We start from the raw sequence: 13958 nt of genomic DNA, 5'->3' as shown, positions 1-13958 counted from the left end.
AACTGGGGCAAGGGTCTGCAAGGTGAGGGGAAGTAAACATAGTAAATGGGATCCAACTGTCAGGAAAGCAGGAAGAATCCTAAGGAAGACGAAGGGGTCCTAGCAAGAGAGGAAGGAAGCATAGAGGAAGTGAGGCAGGTAGAGAAAGGAAGTATGGAGGAAGTGGAGCAGGTAAAAAACAATGAAGTACACAATACAGGTACAAAAATAACCTAAGGAAACTCATTTATTTGTATGCCAAACAAAACCTAATCTAAAAGTGTTGTGCATGATTATTACAAGCACACAAAGAAAAGGTCGAGGTGACTACAGAAAACATCAGTTAAGAGCAGATACCTCGTCCTTCAAGCACCACATTGTTAAAGAAGCAGGAATAAGTTTACATGTGACTGTAACTGAGAGGCTGAGAGGTGATAGTGAACAATAGTTTTTAGAAACGAAAATCTGATTACAAAAATCCAATCTTCCCTAAATAAGAGCAGATAAAAGGAAGCTGCAAGAAAGCAGACAGACCAAAGGGGGTTAAATAGAAGAGAAATGAGTAAAACCTAAAGTCACCTCAAGAAAAAAAACAACACTACTATTATTATTTGGTTTTTTGAGATAGGGTTTCTCTGTAGCTTTGGAGTCTATCCTGAAACTTGCTCTGTAGATCAGGCTGGCCTCGAACTCACTCCTGAGTGCTGGGACTAAAGGTATGCAACACCACCACCCAGCAAAAAAGAAAAAGAAAACCAGAAAAAGAAACTAAAGAGAGACAGTTATTAATATCAAGAAAGATACACCAGGCAGTGGTGGCGCACGTCTTTAATCCCAGCACTCAGGAGGCAGAGGCGGGCAGATCTCTGTGAGTTTGAGGCTAGCCCAGGCTACAGAGCAAGTTCTGAAACAGCCAGAGCTACACAGAGAAACCCTGTCTTGGAAAAAACAAAAAGATAAAAACAGTGTCAGTCAAAGTAATACAGTTTTCGTATTCTATTTGTAATATTTGTATATTTACAAAATTATAAAAAAGAATAATGACAAACATTATGCTTAGGGAACTGAGGAAAGGGAAACTCACCATAATAAAAAGCCAACCCCCTATTATATAAAGTTCAAAAGTGTTCAAAAGTGCACCATTTAGAAAAAGGGTTGCAAACTCCAGAGAGATCAGTTAAAAGATTTGAGAATGACTTCTAGTATAGAAGAGAACAAATTTGGGGGGGGGGGGGCATGAGCTGTTGTACTTTTTATAAGCCTCAATTTATCAACTGACTTTTTATATGTGCTATTTAATGAACACTTGACTATATTATCACATGACAATGGAGGCGCTGGGAAGAGAGCTTAGCTGGTGCTCGGCATGCAAGCATGATGACTGAGTTTGATCCTCGGAATCCACACACTGTGAAGGCCAGGCGTGGAGGTGTACATTTATTATCCTGGCACTGGGGAGATAGAGACAGTGGATCCCTGGAACTCACTAGTCAAACAAACAGCCTAGCCTACTTGATGAGCCAGAGGCCAATGAGAGAATTTTAAAAAAAAACCGGATGGGTCCTAAGCAATGAACCCAAAGTTGTCCTCCAGCTTCCATATGAGCATGCACACATGTGAGCTTTCCTCCCACAGGAACACAGAAACACACACAGAGAGCTGTAGATATGTTACCATCCTGCTTACTCCTGTATGCTAAGTCTCTATTCTAAAATGAGTTTCTGGACTATTCCATAGGTATCCAGAACTCAATATATCCCTAAGCTCTTCTTTTTTAACCTTAGTCCCTAAGTATCTACATCTCTTCAAACCATTTCTTATGCTGCCCACTGAAAAGAAAGACAACATTATCATCCGGTACTAAAAACACCTTCAAGATCTCCCTTTTCTCAACCCACCGTCTCTTCAGAGTCCTAACACTCTATTTCCTCATTTACAAGACTATTGTTTTCTCCTCTGTGCCCACAGCCACATTCCTCCTCTTGTAAAAACACTGAAGTTAACATCCCTGTTTGTGTTTTCACCACAATTCTGAGCTGTCTACAATCTATTCTTGACAGGAATGATTAAAAAATTATCACCCCAGGGACCACTACAAAAACCCATTTATTTTACTTAGACTTACAGGTAAAGAATAAAGATCAAAAGAAGAATATTTTATAGCATGTTAGGTTACACAGACTTAAAGCTCCAATGTCTCTAATTCATGTTTTCTAAGAACATAGCACATTAATTGCCTTTTAAATTATCTATGGCTGCTTTGATGACAACTGCAAGGAAGAACCATTGCAATGGAAGCTTTGACCTCAAAAACGAAAACACTGCCTGACACTTTACAGAACAGTCTGCAGCCCATGTCAATATGTCACTGTTGGCAGAACACTGGCACGTCACTGCTAGTTTACTGAACACGTGTCTTATCTCTCAGCTGCCTTCAGATCGACCTGAGTGCTTAGCAGGGTCCAGACATGCTGGCCTGTATTTACTTCTGCAGACTTCAGGTGACTGTTCCTACTACTAAGTCATCTCTAAGCCGCTGCTGAGCTGTGTAGTAATAACACATGTTTTATATTTAACTAATGTTTTGCCTGTGAGTATATACGTATGTGCACCACATGTGTGTCTAGTGCCCACAGAGGTTAGAAGAAGGCATCAGATTGTCTGCAACTGTATCTACAAACAGTTGCCAGCCACCAGAGGGGTGTTGGGAACTGAACCCTGGTCCTCTGCAAGGGCCATAGTAGTCTAAATCACCAGTCCCTCTCTCCACGGATTGTAGTTTTGTCGTTTTATGAACCTTTCTCTGGACATCCCACTGGATTGTTAACATTGGGGGAATGTGGTAACAACACTGTAATTCCCTTTGAGTCCTGGGCCTCAAATGGTGTCTGCATTACAAAGCAGGCACGTGAAAACACAGTTAACATTTCAATGTAGAAATGCTTCACGATACTGGGTGGACACTGTCATACATACTTCTCAAACTATCTAAATAAAACTTTAGTAATTGCATATCACACAGTCAAACAAGAAAGAAATTGTTTGTGATAAGGAAATTACTACTGTGATAGATGTTCTGTCAGATCTAAAGGAGTGCTATATAAATGATCGAAGCACAGGAAGTGTGTGGGTCTTACAGCATGTTCACTTTAACCTCATATGAATATAAATATAGTTCATTTGATCTTTGTATATAACATAGCCATGACACTTCTCTTATCTGGTCCTCAGACAGGATATTAGATTCTATACAGTTTCCATACTTCTACTATGTCAGCAAGTCACACAGTAAGATTAAAAACATGAACAGCTGGGTTTGTAGCGCAGCGATAGAGGGCTTATCTAACACAAGCAGGTCCTGGGCTCCTTCCCCAGCACAAGAAAACAGCAAATTAAAACTACAATGGGCATTTTAGCTTTATTCTCTAGCAATTTTTACATTTCCAGTCTTATTACTATAATACTTTTATATGAAAATGGGTTGGGAATATATATTATATATTATACATTATATAATATAATATAATGTATAATATAATAACAGTAATTAAAAGCTAGAGGTGGGCAAATATAGAAGTGGATCAGCAATCTCATTAGCTATATATGCACAAACAGGTTAATGGCCTGACCCTTGATATATTTAACTTCAGAATGAGAATAATTGTGGCCACCTCACAAATGGTAGATATCAAATGCACTGGGAACAAAGATGCCCAAGAAGCATGATCCACTACCCGAACTTCCCATTTGTCTCTTTTACTCATTCTTGATCCACAGAGACTGTGTTCTGATTTTCACCTGTTTTTGCAATGAAACAACCCAACAACTAATAGTCATTTTTCTTTAGGAAAGAAAGTAAAATAGTAGTATCAATAATATTAGCAAATATAAAATATTAAAATTGGAACTCTGTACCTTTTTTTAAGAATGTCACTCCCAGAAGATTTTTCAGACGCTTTGTACGAATACATTCTCTCCAAATTAGACTATTTTCCACAAATAAAGTCCATCAAAAAGAAATTAAAAAGCATTTAAATACAAAGAAAAGAAGTTTTTTTTTAAAAAAAAAAACTCACAATAACAACTAAGTAACCAAGTCTTCAAAGGAATAAGCTGTCAACATCACCACCTCTGAAGACTTTAAAGGCAATTTAAAAAGAGAGAGCTCCAAAGACAGTCCTAAGACACAAAAGCCTGAGTTACAGGAGTGATTCAACTCCACATTGACACTAACAGGCGGGAGTGGACACTAGGAGACTTAATTCATCATTTGCCCATCGTCATGATCTAATTAGCTAAGGACAGCCATGCATAAAGAATCTGTAGTAGTTACTAAGAGACTAGCAAAAGAAAAAAGTCAATATGTGTCCATTAGCAGATGGGATGGGTGTGGGGCTTTAGTGAGACTATTTAGAAAACGGGTTTATTTATTACCAGTAAGTATCATCATATATTAAAAGTCTCAGGACAAATTATTTATAAAATAAGCATTAAAAGAAAAATAAATTACTTTGTGAAATACTTCTCTGTTAACCCAAGAAGTCGCATCATATTTTTATTCTCGCCACATCATTTCTCCCTGTAGTTTATGCTTTTTCTATGTGCTGTTCTTCTAGCTAGCAGCAATGCAAACATAGGATTTTAAACCAGGAGTGGTATCCATGAATGAAATACTAAGAACCACCTTGAAAACAAACCTGCTCGGCAGTTAATCCAATTGGCTTGACATCAGAAGATACAGGAGTAGAACTGAAAAACGGTAAAATTAAAACATCTAAGTTAAACTGTAATCAAACAATTCATGAGTCATCATTCTACTCTGAAAACACTGATTTCCCAGACAAAAGAGATTCGAAGAAAAAAACCTGATACGTGATCACTAACATTTGCGCTGATACTAAAAAGCAGGCGCAAGCATACTACCTTCCTACATGTACACTAGGGAGGTGATTCACCAATTCCTTATCTTCACCCCATGTTGCCTTAAGCAACAGGCAAGAGAACTTGCTTGTTCTTCCTTTGATTTTATATGGCCGTGGGGGGACTGTAATTCGTAGCTTCAATGTAACAGCAGTATGTACAAAACCACAGAAATGTATTTCCAAGTCCCTTTCCTCTTTGCACCACGCGACACTGCACAGTTACGGAAGGTGAAAGGATCTCCTCTAGCCCATTTTCTTCTGTAAGGGACACGTGTTTAACCTTACCTCTGAAAGCAGCTTCCTACGGATTGCAGTCGGATACCTGACATCCTCCAGGAAACTGTTCTATAGCCTACCCTTCCCTAGCACTCCCTTCTACCACTCACGCTCCGTGAGACAACTGATTTTACCTGTACAGTGTCTATAAACCGCTAGAATTTGACTCACTTAAGTGAAACTAGAAGATTTCAAGTTAATGGAGAAAAAAAAAAACTGAAGGAAAAAAGAAAAGAAGAACCTTGGCAGCCGAACCTTCCTTGGACACATCTCTTCATTAGCCTGAAGGAGAAGACTCGGAGGAGACTGCGTACTGGCTTCGCAAAGCCATTTTCTACCCTATCAAAAGCAAGAAGAATCTTAATGCACCGTGCGAGGGACTGAGACAAACAGGTAGATCTCTGTGCTGTTTACCTTTTGTGTGAGGGAGCAAGTCTTTACAAACTTGTTTTGCTTGGGAACTTCTACCAATAATCCTTCAGCTACGAGATGGTGAGAAAGGGCCTTCCACCAGCTCTCTGCTCGGTCTTTGCCAGCGCCAAAAAGCTTATGACGGCGATATTTATCGGCAAGACGCTGAGAATTCTGAAATCGGAAAGAAAGGGTCTAAGAATGTATATTCAAATAAACAGGCCAAATAAAGCAAAAAGCCTACCTAGCAATTCTTTGGGTTTAAAAATAAATTTCAGCTTTTAAACCTCTTGGATTTTTATGTCCCTCCTTTTCGTTCTGAACACTCAATTGCCGAATGTGTAATGAAAATAGTATTCTGTCTTAAATATGGAAAAATCTTCACATAATTCAGATGCACTTCCCAGTGGATGGGTTTGGGTATGTCTGGAATATTTCATCTTTGCTATGACTAGAAACTCTGAGCAACAAGTGTCTAAAAACGGACATAATTTTAGAACAGGAGTGATAAAAGAAAATATGACCAGATAGTCGAGCAAAAATCCATGGTTCCACCACGTGGTTATTTCTCACTGCGTGGCTATTTCTCACTGCGTGGCTATTTCTCACTGCGTGGCTATTTCTCACTGCGTGGTTACTTCTCACTGCGTGGCTATTTCTCACTGCGTGGCTATTTCTCACTGCGTGGCTATTTCTCACTGCGTGGCTATTTCTCACTGCGTGGCTATTTCTCACTGCGTGGCTATTTCTCACTGCGTGGCTATTTCTCACTGCGTGGTTACTTCTCACTGCGTGGCTATTTCTCACTGCGTGGCTATTTCTCACTGCGTGGCTATTTCTCACTGCGTGGCTATTTCTCACTGCGTGGTTACTTCTCACTGCGTGGCTATTTCTCACTGCGTGGCTATTTCTCACTGCGTGGCTATTTCTCACTGCGTGGCTATTTCTCACTGCGTGGCTATTTCTCACTGCGTGGCTATTTCTCACTGCGTGGCTATTTCTCACTGCGTGGCTATTTCTCACTGCGTGGCTATTTCTCACTGCGTGGCTATTTCTCACTGCGTGGCTATTTCTCACTGCGTGGCTATTTCTCACTGCGTGGTTACTTCTCACTGCGCTTGTGCTCCTAGCACATACAAAGCCTACTTAATGCCGATCACCTGAGACACCTACACAAACAGTGCGTGCCAAATAATTGATCTTGGGGTAGTGATACTTCTTCTGAGTGATGGTGGAACTCTTAGGAGAGACTCTTTAGCCGTTAAATTCTAGAAACATGAGTTGTCGTATGCCAGTTTACTGCCCCATAACAGAGGCGACTCCACTATAAAGTACTCGTCTCTTCCCTGCAAGCTCTTACTGCCAATTTCACTCATTCTATCCATTTAACTACTTTAACAGTGCAGGGTAGTGTGTGTCGCACAGCATCACAGAAAATTACATGCGTATAATGTCATTGAGATGACGGTGATGGATTAAAATTCATCTATCATTACCTCCGTCTACTGTGCCCTCTGTCACCCAACTGGAAAGTCACAAACATTTCTAGCTTCATCCAGAATTCTGACCGTGATCTGAGTTCTGTTAATCAGATGCTATCATTTGCATGACAAGTGCAGGCAGGATGGGAGACAAAGCCCACTCCCGTACAATATGTGCAAGCACGCATGGATACAGAGGGTCGCACATAATTGTGACCCAGCCGTGTTAGGATCTCAACACAGAATCATCGCTCACAGGCTTATGCATTTGAAAAACTGGTCCTCAGCTAGAGATTCTCCTTTGAGAGGCTGTGGAATCTTTGGGGATGGAGGCATGGCAGGTGAAATGGATCACTGGTGGCAGATCTCTGAGAAGTTACAGCCTGGCAAAACTTCTAGCCTGCCATTGCTTCCAGCCTGAATTCTTCTGCTTCCTATAAGCTATGGTGATATGGTCAGCTGTACATTACCAATATTATGGACAAATCCATGTTAATCTATGTATCCCTTGAACCATGACCCCAAAATAAGCTTCTCCCTTAAGTTCCTTCTACCAGGCATCCAGTCATCATTATGAGAAAAGCAATTAATGTAGGTGGACGTGGCACTCTTTCCTTACTAATAATCCTCGTGGATGCCAAACCTCATTGTGGTCAGTCCAAGTAAATGTCTCAAGTCACACGCACGCCGGCTGAATTTGTTTTAAGCACTAATACATAACGTGGAGATGACAACTATTGAAGTGTACTGTAATCGCCTCTGACAAAAGAATGTGTTTCTGTCCATGCCAAATAAACAGCAAAACTGTGGGAAAGATGTTATTTTGTTTGATGAGAGCAGCCATTTTGATATACATGTAGTCCACAATACTCTGCCTCGGTATGCAGTCAGGTTTCCCTGATTAGCCATGAAGAGCTGCTGGGTAGTAGGAGAGTCTATTGTTTGCAATTAACACCAAAAGGATTGAGGTGCCTAACTAGCATTACTAGTTCTCGACACTAAAGATGATTGATTACTCTAGCCTTTTTTTCTTCCTAAGTGAAAAAAAAGACTAAATAGAATGTACATATTTACTGGGATGGAGTAATGAGGCTTTTCTTGATCAGCAACAAATATATCTTCCCTTTATGATCAATAATCATTGTGAATATGGTGTACTATAAATTTACTGTGTAAATACATTTATGTAACCATGTTTCCATGGTAACCACCAGGCAGAGATCGAAGCCTCTTTATTCCTTGATATGTTACATCTTTGTTTTAAAACAATCCTACGCCTGGCACAGTTAGAAGCTCAAACTAAACTGAGCAACCTGTTTCAAAACATCACAATAAAGAATGTTAAAAATATTTATTCTTTGTTTTATTCGTATCAGTGTTTGCCTGTATGTATGCATGCACGCATGTATGTACGTATGTACATATGTGCACCATGTGCACGCAGTGCCTACGGAAGCTAGATGAAGGCATCAGGTTCCTCTCAATCTGGACTTACAGAAGATTGTGAGCTGCCATGTAGGTACTAGCTACCCAATCCATGTCCGATGTAAGAGCAGAGAGTGCTCTTAATCACTAAGCCACCTCCCCATGACCACAATAAAAATTTGAACAAATACTTGATGACATCTGACTCTAAGCAAAAAATCTGCATTAACTGCATAAATGTTCTAGTTAAGCTGGATGATGGTGGTGCACACCTTTAATGCCAGCACTAGGGAGGCAGAGGCAGGAGAATCTCCATGAGTTCAAGTCCAGTCTAGTCTACAAGAGCTAGTTCTAGGACAGCCAGCGTGTTATCCAGAGAAATCCTGTCTCAAAAAAACAAAACAGAACAAAATGTTCTAGTTAACTTACCAAGTTATCCACTGGATAAGCAAAACTACTCATCAGAGATAAAATATAGTATCTATTTTATTTTTAGCCCTGAGAGCCTGTATGTACTCCGGGGAATGTAATCTTGCAAAGGAAATTTTCATACTATTCTTTAACTTTAAAACTCAACTTGAAAAAAAAAATAAGGTTCAACAAGTGGACTTATTACAGAGTGTAGAACCCAAGAACTGATGATTAAAGCTAGAATAAAGAGGACCAGGGCACCCCACCCAAGGAGTGGGCAGCTGGAGAGGCAAAACCTTTGCACTAGCATCTGATACAACAGAAAATGGGGGAGAAAAAAATGCTTCTTCTCCAAATTAACTTCCTCAAAAATCAAATTGCTTTTTGTAGTAAATTTTTTCTTGTTGGGAATAGCATTATCTTTTATCATTCTTCCCTCTTTTCATGTTCAAATCTCTACATGAACTATATTCTTCCTACAGCCTCACAAGACAGAAACTTCCTGTTTCCCCCTTCAGAAATTCCCTGACTCCCCTATGCGGGCTCTCTTCTGACTTCAGCCGACCATCCATGTGTCCCGTGTCCCTTTCTGTACCAGGTTATACTTATTTTCTCCCACGCAACACCGTCTACACTAGGTGTTGACCCTCATCTAATTCAGTACTCTAGGCTCTACAAAATAAATGTAGTGCCTAACACAAAAATAGATGTTCAATAACTCAAGAAGGCTTAAGTTTCTAGCTAACTCCTCCTCCCCCACCATTCCTGATTCCAGTTCCTATAATCCAAAGACACTCACAGCTTACATTTCAGCGGTTCAGTAGGTAATTCTGTGTGAACCAAGGGCCTTGTGCATTATAGACAAATTTTCAGTACTGAGCAAACCCAACACACAGCGATATATTTCAATCATATGAAATAATTCGTCTAGAATATTAAAATGCACAGCCATTTCCTGTCATATAATTTTAAAAATTTGGAGAGTAAAACTACCAACAGTTACAACTGACTGTGGTATCACATGCCTGCAATCCACGTGCCCAGGAGGTTTAAACAGGAGAATCACAAGGGCCAATCCAAACATGATCTTGTCTCTAAAATGCATACATACAGACATACTTACATGACACAAGCATGCATGCACACATGTATGCACACACACATAAATCTATCAACATTCCTAACAGCCGCACAGGTCAAATCTCTAAACTCAGTGGATAAAGGACTTGATGTCTAAATATGAGGACCTGAGTTTATGTCCCCAGCTCCTATATAGAGAGTAGATACGGCAATTAATTAAAAACAAATCAAATGTCTCAATGCTAGACTGAAACTCTGAAACATCTACAAGAAAGAGTATGGAGTACAGGTGAGAATACAAGCTCGGGAAACAACTTTCTGAAAAGGACCCCAGTCATCTAGATAACAGGATCCCTAATCGACAAGTAGGATTTCATGAAATAAAAAGTCTGCACTACAAAAGAAACAGTTATTCAACTGAAGAAGCAGCCTATAGAATGGAAATACCAGCCACGCATCTGACAGAGGGTGTGTAGAGAATATACAAAGATTTCAAAAATTAAACACCAAGAAAACAAACAAAAAGTAGGCTACAGAACTAACCAGAATTTTCAGAAGAAAGACAAAATGGCTAGGAAATGTTTTTAAAATATTTACCATCCTTGGCCATCAAAAATTCAAGTTGAATCTACTTTGAGGATAAGATTTTTTTAAAAAAGACAAGAAATGCTGACAATGATCTGGGGAACCCTTGTGTACTATTTGTGGGAATGAAAACTGGTGTTAAACCTCTTTAAGGGTGTAGCCCCTGGTAGGTATATCACATTCCAGCAGATGACCCCATACCCATCAATAGGTGGGAGGAGGGCATAAAGCTGGGATGGGGTGCAGAGGTGCAGAGATGGATCTGGAAAGAGTTGGGAGAATAGTGGAAGGTGATTATAACCAAATTACAGTCTCACTTACAAGTGGATCCTACCAGTGAACATTTAGAATAGTGTGTTTCATTTGGAGATCTGTAGAATCCAAGAAAATAGAGAGGGATCATTAGTAGGGGTGGGGGAAGGGAGGAAAATCTTAGCAGAGGGGGATAACAACACGTGATGTAAAGGGGGAAAAGTGCAGAGTGGGATGAGAAGGTAGGATGGAGGAGTAGCTGGGGAGGAAGGTAACACTAAACATTGTTTTAAAAGCCCATATGAAAACTTACTATTTTATAAGCATCCTACACACACACACACACACACACCAGAGAGTAACTGAAGTTACCCTACACAGGGGCTAATCTACTCAAGGAAGCCACAGGTCACCAACCAAAGAACCCAGTGTCATGTGTGGGACACCCCGTCTCAAACTGTTGCTCAGTTTGTCCTATAGATCCCCCAAACAATACAGGCCACTGCCACTCTTAGTTTCCCACCAGAACGTGGGTGCAAGGCTGCATTGCTAAAGACACCACGTGCTTTGGCCACCGGCCATGGAGAAGTCAAGTCAGTACTGACCAGGAAGCTTCCTTTTTCCTGGCTAGCTTTCACAGTACTAGAAGGTGTTATGCAGCCTGCTAGGGGAGAAAAAGGCAAGTCCTACCCAGCTGTTAATGCTGTGCAACTAATATCTGGCATGTCCAGATGTGCCCAAAGGTACAATAGTGGCATGAATATAATAGGGTTAACCAAGCACTTTCTGACAGGATTTAAGCATCTTCCTTTCCCTACCACTCCCATACCCACTCCGCAGGAGGAACTACATCCATGATAAATCTGACCAGAACCTTTGGTCAGGGAGCTCACAGGTCCCAGGGATGAATCTATTACTATTATTTTGCTAAACAGACATAGAATAAAACTCGCCTCTAAATTCCTATCCCTGTACCCGCAGGTTAGTACCACTCTCAAGCCTCTTCAGAGGTTCTTAGTGCAGTGGATGGTGTTAATGCAGACACTCCCAACTGCTCCAAGTACAAAGAACATGTGTCTGTGGACTGTTTATCCACAAGCGGGACATCTATGTTACACTCCTTCCTGCAAGGCTCCAGGTTCATCCCAAAAGGGGGTATAAACATTGTTAGAGTCAGAGGTCATACAGGACTGGAATTGGAATAAACAGTGTCTTTTGGGCATGACAGACCACTGCACCCATTAATTCACAGCATCTGTGGTTGTCTGCACACACTCAAGTTAGTATAATTTTCAGCATGGGGTAAAGAGGTTCATGAGCCCCTACTGAGCACCTATTGAAAGCTGATGGCTTTGGAAGGAGAGAATGATTCTTCTTTAAGGGTGTAGCCCTGGGTAGGTTGGACACATGCCAGTAGATGGCCCCATACTCATCGCCAGGGTTTGGGGAGGGTATAAAGTTGGGATGGGGTGAAGAGGTGGAGGGATGGATCTGGGAAAAGTTGGGAGAATAGTGTATGGGGGGGTGATTATTATCAAAATACATTGCATACCTGTATGAACTCTTGAAAAGATAATGAAAATATCTAGTTAAGAAAACAAGCTGGGTGCATGTGAAGCATTGCCTACAGCTATAGCTCTGGGTGGCAGGAACTGGAGTTGGGACAATGTCAAGGACTCCAGGCAAACCAGCCTATCCAAAACACTGGGCTCCAGGTTCACTGACAAACTGTCTCAAAAGAAAAATAATAATAAGAGCAAACAGGTGAAGATACTCAAATTCCACCTCTGGTGTTCACACGTGCACACATAAGTAAGAGCATTCACACACATACACACGTGCACACACACAGAGATGTATCCCAATATAGTGTCTAAGTGCTATCTAATTCTGAGGCCATGATAAGAATGAGCACTTTGATAAGGCATTCAGGAAGATGGCAATCTTATGGATGTAAATGATCATGTTTTTCTTTAAATTACAGCCACTGACTATGTTCTGACATGGTCAAACAATGTGAGAGGTTTTTACATGGTGAGCTGTTGAGTCAGTGAATACAAAGTTCTCCAGGCAATACTGGTGACTTCGTAATCAGGCACATTAAAACAAAAACTGAAACTCCACTTTACAAACTTATGGATAAACTGAGTTCATAATATTTAGAAAAACATGTGTGACCAAATCAAGCCCTACAGAAACCATACGTATGTTCATAAACATCATCTCTTCAAAGTCACTCCAAAACTGGCAGCTATATCATCTTACATATTAGCAATACCTACAAAGGTATTAACTTGTCCTAAATTGGAACAACTTGCTTAGTTCTCGAGAGAATTACAGTTATAATTTTCCAACAATATCCCAGTAGATACCAGGATCCGTGAACTCAGAAGCAGGTGACTCCCCTTATTCTGGCTATCGTTAGCACTCACGGATTTCCATTAAGTGATACTTTTTCAAAGCTTTCCACTCTTAGCTAGCAAGGGTAGTATAAAGTTTCACTGAGGGCGAGCTGCTTAATTTGAGGACTCCCAGAAGGCACTGTCAGTATGAGAGGTCTGACTTGGTTTTCAAATAATAAGTGAAACCCGATCCCTCTTGTGACCACTTGAAGTCTGTCTAGAAACAAACTTTATTGATATTGGATATAGCTGGATTATACCAAATTAAAACAAGATAGTTTTATAAATTGCTCACATTGGATATAAGGTTTTAAAGTGACAAGGATAGAAATTAACGTATAGGTTTAAATTATTTGAGCTGATCTGCAAAGCTGATAAAAGTAAAAATTCCTTAGCAACACTTCTATTGCTAAAAATTTAGGCAAATTTGCCATTTAAAACCAAAATCTTAAAACCCTTTTATCTTGAAAGCATCGAGATCTGAAAAGGTAATATAAGTTTTAATGAGTTTCATTAAAAATAGTTCACAACTAATCCCATAGAATACTTACTAAGCAAAAGCAAAACCATTTACAGGAAGCATTTGACTATTTAACAAGAAAATGTTTACCTTAAGGATTTTAAAATTCTATATAAAAATGAACTTTTATTTTTTACTATAAAGCATATTTTTTAACCAGGAGATATCTCTGCAAAGTATCATGCCTTCTACTCTTGGTTTACTTAAGTGATAT

General features: G+C 40.0%; 1 protein-coding gene across 3 annotated transcripts in view; it reads right to left on the bottom strand.

Annotated features, from left to right (window-relative positions):
• Positions 1 to 13958, bottom strand: part of Wrn (WRN RecQ like helicase) — a 99828-nt gene that overhangs the window by 23187 nt on the left and 62683 nt on the right. For all 3 annotated transcript variants that reach the window (XM_041673882.1, XM_041673884.1, XM_041673883.1), the window contains exons 24-27: positions 5592 to 5762; positions 5419 to 5516; positions 4677 to 4728; positions 3895 to 3965 (exon numbers count right to left, since the gene is read on the bottom strand). In XM_041673882.1, the coding sequence (XP_041529816.1) occupies positions 3895 to 3965; positions 4677 to 4728; positions 5419 to 5516; positions 5592 to 5762 (392 nt within the window). The remainder of the gene's footprint in view (positions 1 to 3894; positions 3966 to 4676; positions 4729 to 5418; positions 5517 to 5591; positions 5763 to 13958) is intronic.

The sequence above is a fragment of the Microtus oregoni genome, unplaced genomic scaffold (genome assembly GCF_018167655.1).
Source record: "Microtus oregoni isolate MIOR12 unplaced genomic scaffold, Mior012 000024F_ref0000369, whole genome shotgun sequence".
Taxonomy (NCBI): domain Eukaryota; kingdom Metazoa; phylum Chordata; class Mammalia; order Rodentia; family Cricetidae; genus Microtus; species Microtus oregoni.
The sequence above is the reverse complement of the archived record's forward strand: the minus strand, read 5'-3'. Positions and strand labels throughout refer to the sequence as shown.